The sequence below is a fragment of the Pipistrellus hanaki genome, assembly GCF_964339955.1.
Source record: "Pipistrellus hanaki genome assembly, chromosome: 5".
Lineage (NCBI taxonomy): Eukaryota > Metazoa > Chordata > Mammalia > Chiroptera > Vespertilionidae > Pipistrellus > Pipistrellus hanaki.
In genome coordinates this window covers 29,426,455-29,443,354 of record NC_140507.1, presented here as the reverse complement: position 1 = coordinate 29,443,354, position 16,900 = coordinate 29,426,455, and the positions used below count along the sequence as shown (strand labels likewise).

Sequence of the window (16,900 nt, the reverse complement as noted above, 5' to 3'; positions counted from 1 at the left end):
GTCAAGGGCATGTGCCTTGGTTGCGGGCATATCCCCAGTAGGGGGTGTGCAAGAGGCAGCTGATCGATGACTCTGTCTCATCGATGTTTCTAACTCCGTATCTCTCTCCCTTCCTCTCTGTACAAAATCAATAAAATATATTAAAAAAAAAAAAAAAAAAAGAATTAGAAAAGGGTAACAGCAGAGCAGTAAGCCAAGCATGGGCATAGGTCTCCAAGCCACGCCTGCCCACATATCTAGGAGCACGGCCAGGGGTCTTGCACCTGGACAGGCCCTCTGCACTCCACTCTGCTGTCAGAAAGGCAGCAGCTGAAGCACGTGCATCAGATTGTGCACCTGGAGGCTGTAGGGAGTGGTGGCCCCACTTCCTGTCCGAGGGGGTGGCTAGATCCTGCTCCTGCGGACCGTTGCCACGGGCCCAGGATCTTTTGGTTTTTAAGAGAAAGCAGAAAGCTAGATTTATCTGGGGTCTTCCAACTGAAAGTTATTAGATAATTCAATTAAAAACAAAGCCAAACACAATTTGACACCGCACAGCCCAAGCACAGTGCAGGCGGGGGCTGGCTGCAGGTTGTGGTTGCTGCTCTGGGTCAGGCCCACTTGCATGGTGGCTGGGCTGAGATGGGCGTTTCCAGCAGCCTTGAACAGGGGATTGCTCATGGCTTGTGGCATTACCCCTGAATTGCCTGTGCACTTCCTGGGTGGTGACATTGAACCATGGGAGACTACGCCCATGTGCCAAAGCCAAGTGCAGCTCAGGTCATCTGCTTGGCAGATTTGCAAATATAAAACCAATGGTTCAACTGAGGCCTGAATGTCCATTGGTGGTGACCAGAGGCTGCAAATGCAGACCGTGGACTATAGAGGGAGAAGATGTCCATCCTCCCAGATGCCATCCCTGGGTTATTTTTCTCAATTATATTTTAATTGATTTCAGAGAGGAAGGGAGAGGGAGAGAGAAAGAGAGAGAGAGAAATAGAAACATCAATGATAAGAGAGAAATAATTGATTGGCTGCCTCCTGCATACCCCTTCCTGGGGATAGAGCTGCAACCCAGACATGTGCCCTGGCCAGGAATTGAACCGTGACCTCCTGGTTTTATAGGCTGACGCTCAACCACTGAGCCATTCCAGCTGGATTACAATAACTGTTAATACACATTTCCTTTTCCTTTTCTATATACATAGATTAAGTATCTTAGGAGATTATACTCATATTATCTAGATAGTTTCACATTCTGTTTTTAGCTCAACATTATAACAGATACTTTTGTTATTAAAATAGCATATAAATTATTTTGAAATAGAGGAATAATATTTTTAAAAGGATGTGCAATATTCCTTCAAATAGACATGCAGGTGCAAACAAAGACACACACACACACACACACACACACACACACACACACACACTGATTAGAATGATGCTGTGTGGTCATAATTTAGTTTCTGGATTTAGACTACCTGCCTCTAATCCTTTACCGTGTCAAGAAACTTTGGACGCCTCACCTAACATGGCCAAGCCTCAGGTTACTCATTTGCAAAGCAGGCAGAAAAGCAGCTATTTTGCACCCGGGATGGAGTGAGATAATGTTATACACAAAGATCCTAACACACTGAAAAAATCAAAACCAGTGCTAGCTACGATTTAGTAAACCTATTGCTTAACAGCCATTCCAGTGACGAACATTTAGGTTGTTTACAGTTTTTCCTCTTCTAACAATAGTGATGTCATCAGCAAACTTTTCCACGAAGAATTGCCTTTATTTAGGATTACTTCCCTAAATGTGGGGGCTCTTTGATTCCTGAGAAGGTCAAAGGCTATGGTCCTTTTTAAGTTCCGTGGTCCATGTGAAACTGGTACCCAGAAGGGCTTTGCCAGCTTACATTAGAGTTGCTGGAGGTCAGAGAGAGTTTCCATTGGCCCCGCCTGCCATTGCGTCCAGAGCAGCAGTACCCTCCTAAACTCTTCCTCCTGGGCCTCTGCCACTTGGCAAACAAGGAAGAGCTGGCCTGAGTTCAGTCGGACGTGGCCTTGACAGCAGGCACCTGTAAAGGGTTCCTCCCTTTTAGAGTCATCATTACCCTTTGCACAGGCATGAGCCTGGAGGCCGTGGCCAACAGCACTCACCCCTCCCCCATCTGGTCTGTGTTTTCAGTAAGAGCCTAATCAATATGCAGACCAGAAAGCTCTCCATATCACCAGAGGGCAGAATTTGGGGGGTTGGAGGAGGCCTGGGCATTAACTCTGTGCTGACCAGCCTAGTGACTTCCCTGGGTCCAGCAGGAGGCACGGGACACACCATCTCGCCTGTTTGAGTTCACTCTGACTCCTTCATTCACAAGCATTTCCAGATCCCTGCTCTGAGCCAAACACAGCAGGTACATCAGAGACCTCAGGCCACTGCCCCTTTGTGAGTGCACAGTCTGGTGGAAAGTCAGATGTACAGAATGAGCAGGGCCCGTCGAAGGCTCTAGAACCTTGGAGCCTGGCGCTGTGGATCAGGAGGCTCTGGAGAGGAAGTGGCTGTTGACCGGGTCTTTGAATACTGGCTGAGATTTAGAGATGGGGTATGGACACGGAGAGGCGTTTCAGCCTGAGGCACAGGGAGGGAGAAAGAGTCAGTGGCAGAAAAGGCAGGCACAAGGCGGGTCGTGGGCACCTTGGTTAGTGCAGATGTGCAGTGCAGGGAGGGGAAGACGCGGGTGAGTTGTGGACAGGTGTGGCTTTCTTAGCTGAGGATGGGCTCAGGTGCGGGGCAGCAGGCATCGATGATGTAGAACCAGCAGGCCACGCAGGAGAGAAGGAATTGTCAAAAATGGCCCGGATTTCAAAGTTGGGTGACTGTTGAGTGGAACCTCCCACATTGGGAATTAAATGGCAAATGACGTGTATGAGGCAGTGCTTGGCATAGAGGAGGTGATCAATACGTGCTTATCGCCGCTGCTTGGGAACTGGCTGCAGGCAGGCTTGAGGGAGGGCGTGATGGGTTTGGCTTGGCTCCCGTGTGAGGTGCCCGTGGGACCGCAGCTGGCATGTGAGACATAGAAGTGACAGGCGCAGTCATGACATCAGGTACCAATGTCAAGGCGAGCTGCAAAAAAAAGCAGAGGGTGAACATCCATGAGAAAATAGTAAAAAAAAATAAAAGAAATTAGGAAGGAGCAGAGAGCTATAAGGACACTCACAGCCAGAGTTAACAATTCTTGAGCCCATACAATGTGCATCATTGCACTAACACACCTACAGTGATTAAATCATCACAGCCATGAATAGGCACTGTCATTCTCTTTATTTACAGGCAGGGAAACTGAGGCTCAGGTAAGGTGGCCTGCCTGCTCACTCAGTTGTTTCAGGTGGGACAGGGCACTGCCCAGGCCATCCAGCTCTGCAGCAGGGGAAGCAGAGGCCCCAGAGACTCCTGCCCGCCGTGCTGGGCAGCAGAGAGAAGGGAGGATTGCTGGGGTAGGGGTGGAGAAGGAAGAAGGCTTTTTTTCCAAGCTGGGAGAGGACAAGGAAAGAGACATCTCAGAGAGAACTCTGAGGGCAAGAGGAAGGAGGAGAAGGTACTCGCCTCTACCATGTTCAAGGTAATGTGCACAGAACAAAGTGGGCAGCGTGTGGCCAGGACTGGAGGAGGAAAGGGTCCTGGTCTCCGGGCGTGTCAGAGGGGACCAGCTGGGCTGCGGAGTCAGAGCAGAGAGGCCGGTGCAAAGGTGAATTTGCACGAGGTCGCCCACTGCACCCCAGACCACAAAGCCTGTTTGAGCCCAGGAATGTGCATGCTGACCACTGGGTGAAAGCACTTCTCCCATTTCCCGGAACCTTCAGCAGCGTCTGTCTGGGAAGATCACCAGCTGTGCCTCAGGGCCCTCCATGTATCAGTTGGTCTCTTTGGCCGCGTAGTTTTATTGCTACTTAAAGATGTGTGGCTGCCAAGAAAAAGAGGCTGGCCTTGGGAGGAGCAGCCTCTGATACCTCGGGTTTCCCAATACTTGGCTAGTGCAGGGCAGGACTTACTGCAGCTAACTCTCCTGAAGGGAGGCCTGTGTGGGACGGCAGGGACCCTCGGAGCACGAAAAGGGGCACAAAAAGTGGGGACAAGCCAGGACCACACAGCCTAGGCTGCCTCCTCACGCAGGCTCTGGCTGCTACTAGGAAGTGAGGGCGGGAGCAATGGCAGCCCAGGAGTGGACGGAGGGGGATTGTGGACAGGCCATGCCTTTAGCCACGTCACTGCAGAGGAGGCCTTGAATTCTGGTCAGCTTGATTGAGTCTTTTTCACACTGTGGCCCCACAAAGCTACCAGAGATTAACAAAGGTGCACGCCACAGAACACACCATTGTGAAGTAACGTGTGCTGGTGACACACCTATTTGTTCTTTGAATCAATTGACAAGAGCCAGTATTGTCCTGATTTCTGGACTTGACATTAGTGTTGGTAGTTCTTGGCCCCGTGTGGGGATTCACAACCTCTCCTGGCAGCCTTGGCAACAGGCCACAGCTGCCTCAGGTTGGCAGGTCCAGCACTTCCGGAATCCGGGGTCACAGCAGGACAGGATCATAAAATTAGGAATGATAGCTATTTGCCTGGAGGAAAGAACATTTGCACAACATGCGTTTTAGTAAAGTACCTTTGCCAGCATTTGCCTTTAGTTTTCACAAAAACCAAATGAAGTGGACAGGCCACTTATTCTTCCTCTGTTATAGATGCTGTGTGGATGAGTTCTTTGCACCAGGTTGTACAGTGAATGGCACTGAGTCACAAAGCAAATCCTGAGGTTCCTAATTCAGGGTTCTTTCCACCAAACTGTCTGCATACTGTGGACCACACATGTCAAACACAAGGCCCGCGGGCCAAATCCGGCCCGCCAGGCCTTGCAATGTGGCCCGCACCGCACTGTCATCACTGCACTCCGCTGCGTTCCATCACAATGACGCGCGGTGACATAGGAGGCTTGTGATCTCGCCGGCCGCTGTACTTGCTATCTATTACGCATGCGCATAGATAACAAGTCACGTGAGATTCAGGAGGCGTGACCTATAGTCTGGCATCCGATGTGGTTGTGCGGGTGGCAGAGCAGAGGAGAGAGTGAGTGTGTGGGCATAAAAAATACACAGCAGAAGCTGCCAGTTCCTGGCATAAAGTGCAGGCATAAAAATCGCAACAGAATCTGCTATCTGTACCCAGCCAGGCATTTATTGACTGACTTTTTTTTTCTCCACTCCATCTGCCAAATCAAGCTATCCCTGTGCAGTTTTCAACTTTTTCCTTCTAACGCAGATTTCCAATAAACTACATCTTTTACTGCCAATATTGATCCCAAAATGTCCAGGAAAAGAAAAGTTGACGGTGAAGGCAGACAATTTAATGACAAATGGGAAAATGAATACATGTTTGTGCTTAGAGAGGGCAAACCAGTGTATATATTGTGTTATGAGACAGTGTCGGTGATGAAAGAGTACAATATACGTCGTCATTTTGACACCAAACATAATGTTAAGTATGGCAAATATACTTTGGAAGAAAAACATAAAATTGTTAAAGAACTAAAAGGCAAACTACAATCACAGCAGCAAATGTTTACAAAGGCTACAGCGAAAAATGATGCTGCAGTGAAAGCAAGCTTTATAGTGGCTGAAGAAATTGCCCGTACTTCAAGGTGTTTTACAGAGGGTGCCTTTTTGAAGCAATGCATGCTAAAAGTGTGTGAGCAAGTATGCCCAGACCAGATACAGAGTTTTCAAAATGTCAGTTTGTCAAGAAACACCATTGCAGATAGAGTTCAAGAACTCTCAGGAAATCTATCATCACAGCTGGCCGAACAGGCATGCAGTTATCTCGCTTTTTCACTTGCTATCGATGAAAGCACAGACAACACTGATACAGCGCAGCTGTCCATCTTTATACGTGCTACGAAGACCGACCTCTCTGTCACTGAGGAACTTTTGGATGTAGCTGCCATGCATGGGACGACGGCTGGTAGAGATATATTTGAGGCTGTGGAGAAATCTATAAATAATTTTAAATTACCCTGGGAAAAGTTGGTGGGGCTAACTACCGATGGCGCACCTTCAATGTGCGGAGAAAAGAAAGGCTTGAATGGACTAATGAAGGAGAGAATGCAAAAAAGTCACTGCCACACACCCTTGATTACTTATCATTGCATTATCCACCAAGAGGCTATGTGTGGAAAAGTTCTGGACATGAATGACATAATGACCACAGTCATTAAAACTATTAACTTTATACGGGCACGTGGCCTGAATCATCGCCAGTTCCAGCAGTTTTTACAGGAGGTGGGTGCAGAGCATGGAGATGTGCCATTCCACACAGAAGTAAGATGGCTGAGCAAGAGCGCAGTCCTCAAAAGATTTTTTGAGCTCAGAGAACAAATTGCTCTTTTCATGGAAAGTAAAGGAAAGCCCTTGCCTGAACTGTCGGATCCCGCCTGGCTATGTGATTTTGCTATGATGTGTGACATATGCGAGCATCTCGCCCAACTGAATCTGAAGCTGCAGGGACGCAAACAAGTCATCACGAAGATGTCTGACATGATCACAGCATTCCAGCGTAAACTTCAACTATGGAAGTCCCAACTGGAACAGGACAATCTTGCCCACTTTCCCGTTTGTTTGAGTATCTCAACCACTATTTCTGGTACTTTTCCTTGCAGTCGGCTGGCTACCAAAGTTAGCCGTTTACTAAGTGAATTTGAGCGGCGCTTCTCTGACTTTAGAACACATCACTCAGGCTTTGTCATCTTTGCCAATCCTTTTACAGTTGATGTCAACAATGTGCCCCATCACCTTCAGATGGAGATAATTGAGCTTCAGTCTGACAGTGGCCTGAAATCAAGGTTTCAGGATGTTGAAATTGAGGACTTCTCCCCTCTACTGCCCCCTGACTCAATGCCAGAGCTCCGACTTCATGCTGCCCGTATTCTATCCATGTTCGGGAGCACCTATCTTTGTGAACAGATGTTTTCAATAATGAATCTGAACAAAAACAAGCACAGATCACGCATTACCGATGACAACCTCCATGCTGTTTTGCGGGTTGCTACAGCCCAAGAAATAAAACCGAACATTGACTCATTGATCCGGGGAAAACGGTGTCAGACATCTAGCCAGAAAACAAAACAATGAGCATTTTAGGTACATTCCAATATTACTGTTTTGCTTGATACCAATATTACTGTTTTGCTTGATAGCATGTGAGTTGGTTAACAGCACTGTTAAGGAAAAGATTGTTCCACTCATTTTAAATTCACATTTCTGGTTAACATTGTCAGTTTATGACTGTTCAGTAAACCATTCGGCCCGCGATTTAGGCTGGATTTTAGATTTTGGCCCCTTCTCTGATTGAGTTCGACACCCCTACTGTGGACCCTTCAGAGCATGGGGAAACTGCTGGACTCTTTGGAAACAGGAACTGGGCAAGAGTTTGCCAGTTGGTAACATCCTGGGGAAGTGAACGAGGGCTTACACAGCCTGCTCCAGCCCTGACCACGGTGGTAACGCCCAGCCTGGCTCCTGGAGGAGGCGCAACCACATTACTGGGTATCTCCAAGCATCTGAGACTTCTCAGTTGCTGGGAGCGTGATTTGGATCTTCCTTCCTTCCTTCCTTCCTTCCTTCCTTCCTTCCTTCCTTCCTTCCTTCCTTCCTTCCTTCCTTCCTTCCTTCCTTCTTTCCTTCCTTCCTTCCCTCCTTCCTTCCTTCCCTCCTTCCTTCCTTCCTTGCTTTTTATTGTTGAGGGTATTACGGATGTCCCCATTCCCCGCCCCCATAACCCTCCTCTGCCATCTCCCAACTCATCCCACCCCAGGCCTTCACTGCACTATTGTCTGTGTCTGTGGGTAAAAAGCATATGTGCATGTAAGTTCTTTGGTTAATCTTTTCCTGTCCCCCTCCCCTTCCCTCTAAGATCTGTCAGTCTATTGCATGATTCCATGTCTCTTAGTTTCTTTTCTTCATTAGATTCCACATATGAGTGATATCATGTGATATTTTCTTTCTCTGACTGGCCTATTTCACTTAGCATAATACTCTCCAAGTCCATCCAGCTGTCACAAAGAATCGGAGATCGTTCTTTCTTACAACTGCATAGTATTATAGTATTTCATGATATAAATGTACCCATTTTTTCCCCCTTAATCCTTACTTAAGAATATTTTTTCCATTGATTTTTAGAGAGAGAGAGTGGAAGGGAGGGAGGGAAGAGAGAGAGAGATTAAAGTAAGAGAGAGACATTGACCGGTTGTCTCCCGAACACACCCAACCAGAGCCGGGGAATGAACCTGCAACCCAGGTACATGCCCTTGACTGGGAATTGAACACAGTAGGTACCCGGACCAATCTCTACCACTGAGCCACACTAGCCAGGACTACACTGCAGTGTTTGTAACCCTCTCATCTACTGATGGGACTTGAGCTGTTTCCAGCTCTTAGCTGTCGTAAATAATGCTGCTATGAACATAGCGGTGCATATATTCTTTCTGATTGGTGTTTTGGGATTCTTAGGATATATTCCCAGAAGTGGAAGCACTGGGTCAAATGGAAGTTCTATTTTTACTTTTTTTAGAAATATCTATACTGTTTTCCACAGTGGCTGCACCAGTCTGCATTTCAACCAGCAATGTACTAGGGTTCCCTTTTCCTCATATCCATGCCAACATTTGTTGATTTATTGATGATAGCCATTCCAGCAGGGCTGAGATGGTACTTCATTATTGTTGTAATTTATGTCTCTTTGATGATTAGTGATGTTGAGCACTTTTTCATATGTCTTTTGTGTGTCCTCTTTGGAGAAGTGTCTGTTCAGGTCTTCTGGCCATTATTTAATTGGGATTATTTCTTTTCTTTTGGTTGAGTTGTAAGAGTTCCATATATAATTTGGAAAATAGCCCCTTATCAGATGTATCATTGACATATATGTTCTCCCATACAATGGGCTGCTTTTTCATTTTGAGGATGTATTCTTTAGCTTGTTAGTTTGATGTAGTCTCATTAGTTTATTTTTTCTTTTGTTTCTTTTGCCCTAGGAGATGTATTGGCGAAAATTCTACTATGAGAGATATCTGAGATTTTACTGCCTATATTTTCTTCTGGGATTTTTATTATTTTGTGACTTATATTTAAGTCTTTTAACCATTTTTTTTGTTTATTCTTGTTTATGGTGTAAGTTGGTGATCTAGTTTCATCTTTATGCATGTACCTGTCCAATTTTCCCAACACTATTTATTGAAGTCACTGTCTTTAATCCATTGTATGCACTTGCCTCCTTTGTCAAATATGAATTGACCATATTGATATGGATCAAGTCCTGGGTTCTCTATTCTGTTCCATTGATCTTTATGCCTGTTCTTGTGCCAGTACCAGGCTGTTTGGTTACAATGACTTTGTAGTATAGTTTCATAGCTGGTATTATGATCCCTTTAAACTTGGTCCTCTTTCTCAAGATTTCTGTGGTTATTCAAATTTTTTTACGGTGCCATATAGATTTTTGGAATATTTGTTCTAGATCTGTGAAGTATGCTAATGGTATTTTAATTGGGATTGCATTGAATTTATAGATGGACTTGGATAGTGTGGACATTTTAATGATGTGAATTCTTCCAACCCATGAACACGATATATGCTTCCACTTGTTTGTATCTTTATTTATTTTTCAATGTCCTGTAGTTTCCTGAATATAGGCCTTTTACCTCCTGGTTAAATTTATTTTTAGGTATCTTATCTTTTTTAACACATTTTTGTTGTTGTTGATTTTAGAGAGGAATGGAGTGGCTAACTGTTTTATATGCTGACTTTGGGCCTCCCAAGAAGAACTTTTCTGCCAATCAATGTCTGATGGCATCCAAGTTTAGCTCTTACTGTCCTGTTTGAAGCTTTAAGCCATCCACAGCCAGGTTCTTGGGATTGCACTGTAACTTTCTTTAAGTTCATAAAGCCTCTGGCAGAAGGACCAGATAGGGCCAGGCTTGGATGAATGCCAAGACAGGAGATGGGAGATGAACATTTGGGAGGCCCTGGTACTGAGATCTGCCCAATCAAATACTCAGGTGTTCATTGAATGGATGTTGAAGCACATATTTGGGGCACAGTGTCAGGTACAAGGTTACAGTGCCCCGGAACACACCACAGTGTGTGATTCCTGCCATCTGGAAATTAACCAATGGCAAGAAATACCAGTTAGAGCAGTGATTGGCAAACTGCACTTCATGAGCCACATGTGATTCTTTGGTCCCTTGAGTTTTTAGCAAAGGCCAGCTTAGGAGTACCCTAATTAAGTTAATAACAATGTACCTACCTATATAGCTTAAGTTAAAAAAAAATTTGACTTTCAAAAAAAATTTTAATCATTGTACTGTTGATATTTGGCTCTGTTGACTAATGAGTTTGCCAACCACTAAGTTAGAGCAAAATAGCAGCAATCAGGACAAACCTTAATAGGGATACAGCCTCTGGCATGGGCTGGTGGCTCCCAGTTTCTTCTGAGTCCCTTTTTATATGTAAAATGGGGTCCAATCCATAGAGCAGCAACCATCCTTTCAGTGTTCATGGGTTAAGAAAACACATATGACATGAAGCTATTGTGGGTTAGATTACTATCTAATAAAAGAGTAATATGCAAATTGACTGTTACTCCAACACAAATATGGCCGCCCCCATTTGGTCAAAGATGGCTGCCCCCATGTAGACACAAGATGGTTGCCATAAGATGGCCTGAAGGGGAGGGCAGTTGTGGGTGATCAGGTCAGCAGGGAAGGGCATTTAGGGGTGACCCAGCTGGCAGAGGAGGGCAGTTGGGGAGACCAGGCCAGCAGAGGTGGGCAGTTGGGAGGGACCAGGCCTGCAAGGGAGGATAGTTGGGGGGGGGGGGACCAAACCAGCAGGGGAGGGCAGTTAGGGGTGACCAGGCTGGCAGGGGAGCAGTTAGGTGTCAGTCAGGCTGGCAAGGGAGTGGTTAGGGGGTGATCAGGCAGGCAGGCAGGAGAGCTGTTGGGAGCCAGCAGTCCTGGATTGAAAGAGGAATGTCTGACTGCCTATTTAGGCCCGATTCCACTAGATTAGGCCTAAATGGGCAGCCGGACCTCCCTCAAGGGGTCCCAGATTGGAGAGGGTCCAGGCTGGGCTGAGGGACACTCACCTCCCCCATGCACGAATATCATGCACCAGGCCTCTAGTATTTAAATTTTTTTTTTTTATTTCTTCACAATAGCACCTACACATGAGGAAAAAATGGCCATAATGTATGTGTCAGATATTTTAGGGTTTCTCTCCATCTATAGTGTCCACAGATTCTTGTGTCTGTTGAAATAACTCCATGTTTGCCACTTCATTTGAGAGCCCCCTGGCCTGGATGTATCATGAGCACAGCAGTTTGGTAAACCCACACGTCACTGACTGGGGACCAGCAGCACCTCCTCTGTGGGTGCTGATTTGTCAGGGATTTTCTGTAGAAAGTTACCCCCTTTGTGCTCACACACAGCGGCAGCCTGGTGGTGCTTTCCTTCCCAGAGAGTGGCCAGGCCTTTGTGTTGCTGAGGGCCAGACCCTCTGTAAATCAGTGACCAGCCTTTGTGTTTCAGTGAGCTTTCCTATTTGCAGGATGATGGCCCATTGAAGAGAGTGAATAGCATTGTCTAAGAAAGGGAAAGAAACGGAACTTGCCCTGTTTGTATCTAATAAGGGCACAGTGTCTGCTGTGGTGTGGTCCTGGGTTCTGAGAAGAGGAGCTGTAGTGGCAGGTCTGTAGGAACCCTGACCTGGGTCTAGAAGGACCCCCAAAAGGTGCTTGCATGGTACCTTATGATTGGCCAAGCCTGGAAGCCCCTACCCTCTGCAGAGTCTTCTTCAAAGGGACCTCCTGGCCAGCAAGGAGGCAAGCAAGGCACTGGCCACTGGTGCAGGGCAGTGGTGTCAGAGCCACGTCTAGGGAGGGGTCTGGGGGAGAGGGTCTTCTAGAATTTTGTAGGCTCTCTTCCACTCCAAGGGGAAAATTAGGAGCAGAATGGGAGCCAGTTTCATTGACCTTGAACATCCTGCCAGTCTTGGTATAGGGCGCTTGAGTCAATCCTAACTGAATTTGAGCAAAACAAAAGAAAAACACAGGCATTCTGAGTGTTTGAGATATATAACCCATACCTATCATGTGAGCGTGTGAAAAAGACTCAATCAAGCTGACCAGAATTCAAGGCCTCCTCTGCAATGACATGGCTAAGGGCATGGCCTGTCCACAATCCCCCTCCGTCCACTCCTGGGCTGCCATTGCTCCCTCCCTCACTTCCTAGTAGCAGCCAGAGCCTGCGTGAGGCGGCGGCCTAGGCTGTGTGGTCCTGGCTTGTCCCCACTCTTCTTGACTTAGCACAGCAAAAAATGGTCCAATGGTGAAGCACTCATGATAAGAAATGAGCAAAATTTGACTCATAATCTTATTCTCATTTTAGAGCAAAAAATTATAATTAGAGAAACAAAATATATCTCACCCCTTCAGAATAACAAAACCTAATGCGAATCCCTTCACCTGCACGTGTGCACCCTAAGCCCAAGTCCTGACAGTTCAGGAACAAGGGGCTGAGATCGTGGTGCAGTGAGAATTGAGTACAGTGGGGCCTCGAATAACATTGTTTTGTTCAATGTCATCGTATATAACAACGATGAGAAAAGTCAGCCCGGCAGCGGCCACTGAATTGCCGTGTCTTAAGTTGCTCCAGTCTGAGTATGTGTGTGTGTGTGGTCTGTCCAGCATGGGTCCTGCCACACCCTGAGCTGCAAGGAGAGGCTCTGGCCACCTACAATCCTGAATTGGAATAAGTAGATTGGAAAGTAATTCTTTTTCTTGTTCTCTATGAATCTTAAGTGTGTATATAGCTCACATTTATTTCAATGTTTAATATTAGAAGTGTTTTGATTACTTATTTAGAAGTTTGAAGATGTTTTCGTGACAGGAAATATGCTGTCAGAACTTAACTCTTGTGTATATCAATTAGCTTATGGTAAAGTGGTTCTTTACATGTCATTTTGCTTCAAGTCACAGTCTATCGGAGCCTATCTATGGTCTTCTGTTTTTTTTGTTTGTTTGTTTGTTTTGTTTTTATATATTTTATTGATTTTTTTGCCCCCCTCCCTCCCTCCCACACATCCCCTCCCTCCCCAGAGTTATGTGTCCATTGGTTCTACTTATATGCATGTATAAAAGTCCTTCGGTTGATCTATTATCTCCCCCAGATCTTCCTCCCCTCCCCGCTGTAATTTGACAGTCTACTTGTTGATATACTCTCTATATCTATCTTTTGGTTCATCAGTTTATAATGTTCTTTATTATCCACAAATGAGTGAGGTCATGTGGTGGGTCTTCTGTTTTTTAATTTAAATTTTTTAAAATTTTTATTGATTTCAGAGAAGAAGGGAGAGAGGGAGAGAGAGATAGAAGCATCAATGCTGAGAGAGAATCATTGATTGACTGCCTTCTGCATGTACCCGTAGGGGGTTGAGCCTGCAACCCAGGCACAGGCCCTGATCAGGAATCGAACTATGTTCTCCTGGTTCATAGGCCAATGCTCAACCACTGAGCCACGCCGGCTGGGCTATCTGTGGTGTTAAGTGAAGGCATATGATACTGGTCCAGCACCCGGCCTCCTTCCTCAGGGTCCTTGCAGGAATGACATGGAAGGACATGGAATTCAGTTGTGCATATTTCCAAGAACTGCTTATCAGCAACCTCCCAAGTCAATTTTTAGGGATCAGCAAAATTTGATTTTCACAAACTAAAATTGGTCCACTGCTAGTGTTACCCAGAACTCTCAGTCGATCATTGCTTCTCTTTGTCTAGCTGTGAAGGCTCTCATCCAGGCCATACCTCTCAGGGCCACAACTCCCTGCTCCAGCCACAGAGCATCTTGTGGTCTGAACAGCTGATAGCAGTTTCTGCTCTGTGGTCCAAGATGAATCATTCATAGCACTACTGCTAATGCAGATGGGCCCATAACAACCATCGCCTAAAAGGAAGCTATGCTTTTCACTGAGTGACATGTTGATGTGCAGAGTTCTTTATCTTGAAAACCATGACAGGGCAGGTAAATTTGGAATTTTTGCTCTGCCTGAGTGGGCTGCAACCAAAATAGTTTCAGTATAAGATGTCATCTTCTCAGTGGGGTGTAGCGACAATTGTCAAAACTCTCCTTTTGTGCACTTAATAGCTATACCTTCAATTGAAGGTAAAATATACCTCAATTAAAAAAAAACAAACTGCAAAACAAGCATAGGAGGCCGGAGAAGGCTCTTGAAAGTGATTAGTCTTCGTGGGAAAAGAGGTGAGAATGGGGAAGAGGCTGGGCCAGGAACTCATAACCTCAACGTAAAAACAAGGAAACATCAAGCAAACCCCAAATGAAGAAAGTTCTGTTTACAAGAAAGAGAGCAGTGTGTTCTTTAAAAAATGTCAGTGTCATAAAGACAAAGAAAGGTTGTGGAAAGGCTCCAGATTAAAGGAAGCTAAAGAGACATCATGACTAAATGCAACACCCGAGTAGACTGGATTCGTGCCGGGGAGGGAGAGGGATGCTTTATAGGTCATTATGGGGTCAAATGACAATGCGAATATAGACAGTACATTAGATAACAGTATTGTCAACGTAGGTTATGAAACAAATAACTGCACTATGGTATGTAAGACAATACACTATTCTTAGAAAATACATATTCTGAGTATTTAAGGGTAAAAGGCCATTTTGTATATAATTCACGGTGAAATGGTTCAGAATATAACATTATGTATGTATGCGTGTATAAAGAATTTCCTTATTGCTTACCTTGGGGAAAACGAAAACAAGTGCAGGTTTGGGTCTTGTCCACAAGGCTGATTCAAGGTTTGGCAAGTGTTTTCCCAACATTGACACCTTCAGACAAGGAGGACCTTATCCGATACTGCCCTTCAGTCTGTAAGTCCTGAAACCCACATCATACCTATAGCTGAATGAGAGAACCTTGACCCCAGGTCAGGCCACTGTTGCCTGGAGATGAACACAACCCAGACAGGTCTAGGCATGGGGACATTGGCAGCTGCTCAGTCATTGCATGTGCATTGTTGAGGGAGAAGGGTGTGGGGAGGAGAGCGCATAAACCATAAAATAAATGTTACCAGCAGGTGAATCTAGGTAGCGAATATTAAGGCTGTTCTTTATACAATTTTTTCTTTTTGGTGCTTTTTTTCAAATTTGAAATCTTTTTTTCAAATAAAAAGTCTTTATTTTTATTTTCTTTTATTTTAAAATATATTTTATTGATTTCCACAGAGAGGAAGGAAGAGGGATAGAGAGCTAGAAATGTCGATGAGAGAGAAACATCGGCCAGCTGCCTCCTGCATACCCCGTGCCGGGGATGTGCCCGCAACCAAGGTACATGCCCTTGACTGGAATCGAACCTGGGACCCTTCAGTCCGTAGACTGACACTCTATCCACTGAGCTAAACCGGTTTTGGCAAAAGTCTTTTTATTTTAAATAACACACACTTGTTATTACATGGGGATGAGGGAGTCGGGTGGAGTCCCAGGGCCTTCGCAGTATCAGCATGTGTCCAGAAGGCACTGGCCGCCAGTTCAGGCTCGAGGCAGCATTCAGAAGATGGTAGTTATCATGACAGTTTTATGGCTTTAATAGTCATAAACGGATCATTCTCAAGCAATAAAAGCTAAATTGCTTGCTTGTGTGACAGGCCTGGGAGAATGGGGAGGATTTCCTTATTGCTCACTCTGGAAAGAAGAGTTCAGATTCTCTATTCCCAGGGCCAGTTGGAGGTTGGGCAAATACTATTTTCAACATCTGTCCTCTGAATAAGCAGGATGTTATCAGGCGCCCTCCTTCAATCAATAACTTCGGAAAGCCACCTCATTCCCAGAGCTGATTCATTAAAACTTTTACTCAGATCACTGCACTTGGACAGGAGTGTGGCCCAGGCAAAGTTTATGTTGGGACAAGTACATCTAGTTTGACTTGTGCCAAAATATCCCCGGTGACCCCGACCGTGTTATGATAGATTTGGGAGAGGAAAGGGTGTCCAGGGACGTCTCAGTGGGCTTTAAGGGCCACAGTATCTGACCGTGCTCTGAGCTCAGAGGGCTCTGTGCCCCCCAAATGTGCCCCACTAAAAAAAGCTTTTGAAAAGGTTGGGTGTGGAGATACTATAGGAAAAGTTAAAGATCTTAAAACACACACACACACACACACACACACACACACGGTGTGCTAGATTTTCCAGTCTCTGCTTCAAGAAAGAGGTTGGTGTGCCTTCTCATAGTTGATCCTAGGAATTCTACAGTCACATCTGTGAGAGAGATACATTGATGGTTGACCAGCAGCCCCTGAACATTCTAAGGAAACTGGTGCTTTATCACCTGGGTAGATTGTCTCCATCTGGCTGCTCATGTTGGCAGGGCTCTCTGTTGGGATTCCGGAATCCTGGTTTGAGCTTCAAGAAGGTCAGAGGTTTGGTAGAAACCAGTGGGCCACCTGAGAGGGAACTGTCAGTGAGCTGGGCTGGCTCTAGTGCCAGAGAATGGCCAATCTCTTGCCCCCTGGGTCACTTGTCATCTTACCTACCCTGTCTTTGCAGCCAGCCTCAGTTTGAAGCCCAGGGCAGTGGCTCTCGGGGAGCAGCCAGCCTACCAGGGTCCCGTGCACTGCATTGCAACCATCGTGCGGACTGAGGGCCTGGCTGGGCTATACCGGGGTGCCAGTGCCATGATGCTGAGGGATGTCCCAGGCTATTGCCTCTACTTTATCCCCTATGTGTTCCTGACCGACTGGATCACACCTGAGGCCTGTGCAGACCCCAGCCCCTATGCTGTGTGGCTGGCAGGTGGCGTGGCAGGTAAGACAGCAGCATTGATACCTT

At 45.9% G+C, this 16,900-nt stretch overlaps 1 protein-coding gene across 2 annotated transcripts in view; it reads left to right on the top strand.

The window, feature by feature from the left end:
* Positions 1-16,900, top strand: part of SLC25A48 (solute carrier family 25 member 48) — a 46,482-nt gene that overhangs the window by 13,158 nt on the left and 16,424 nt on the right. For both annotated transcript variants that reach the window (XM_084886516.1, XM_084886517.1), the window contains exon 5: positions 16,619-16,876. In XM_084886516.1, the coding sequence (XP_084742642.1) occupies positions 16,619-16,876 (258 nt within the window). The remainder of the gene's footprint in view (positions 1-16,618; positions 16,877-16,900) is intronic.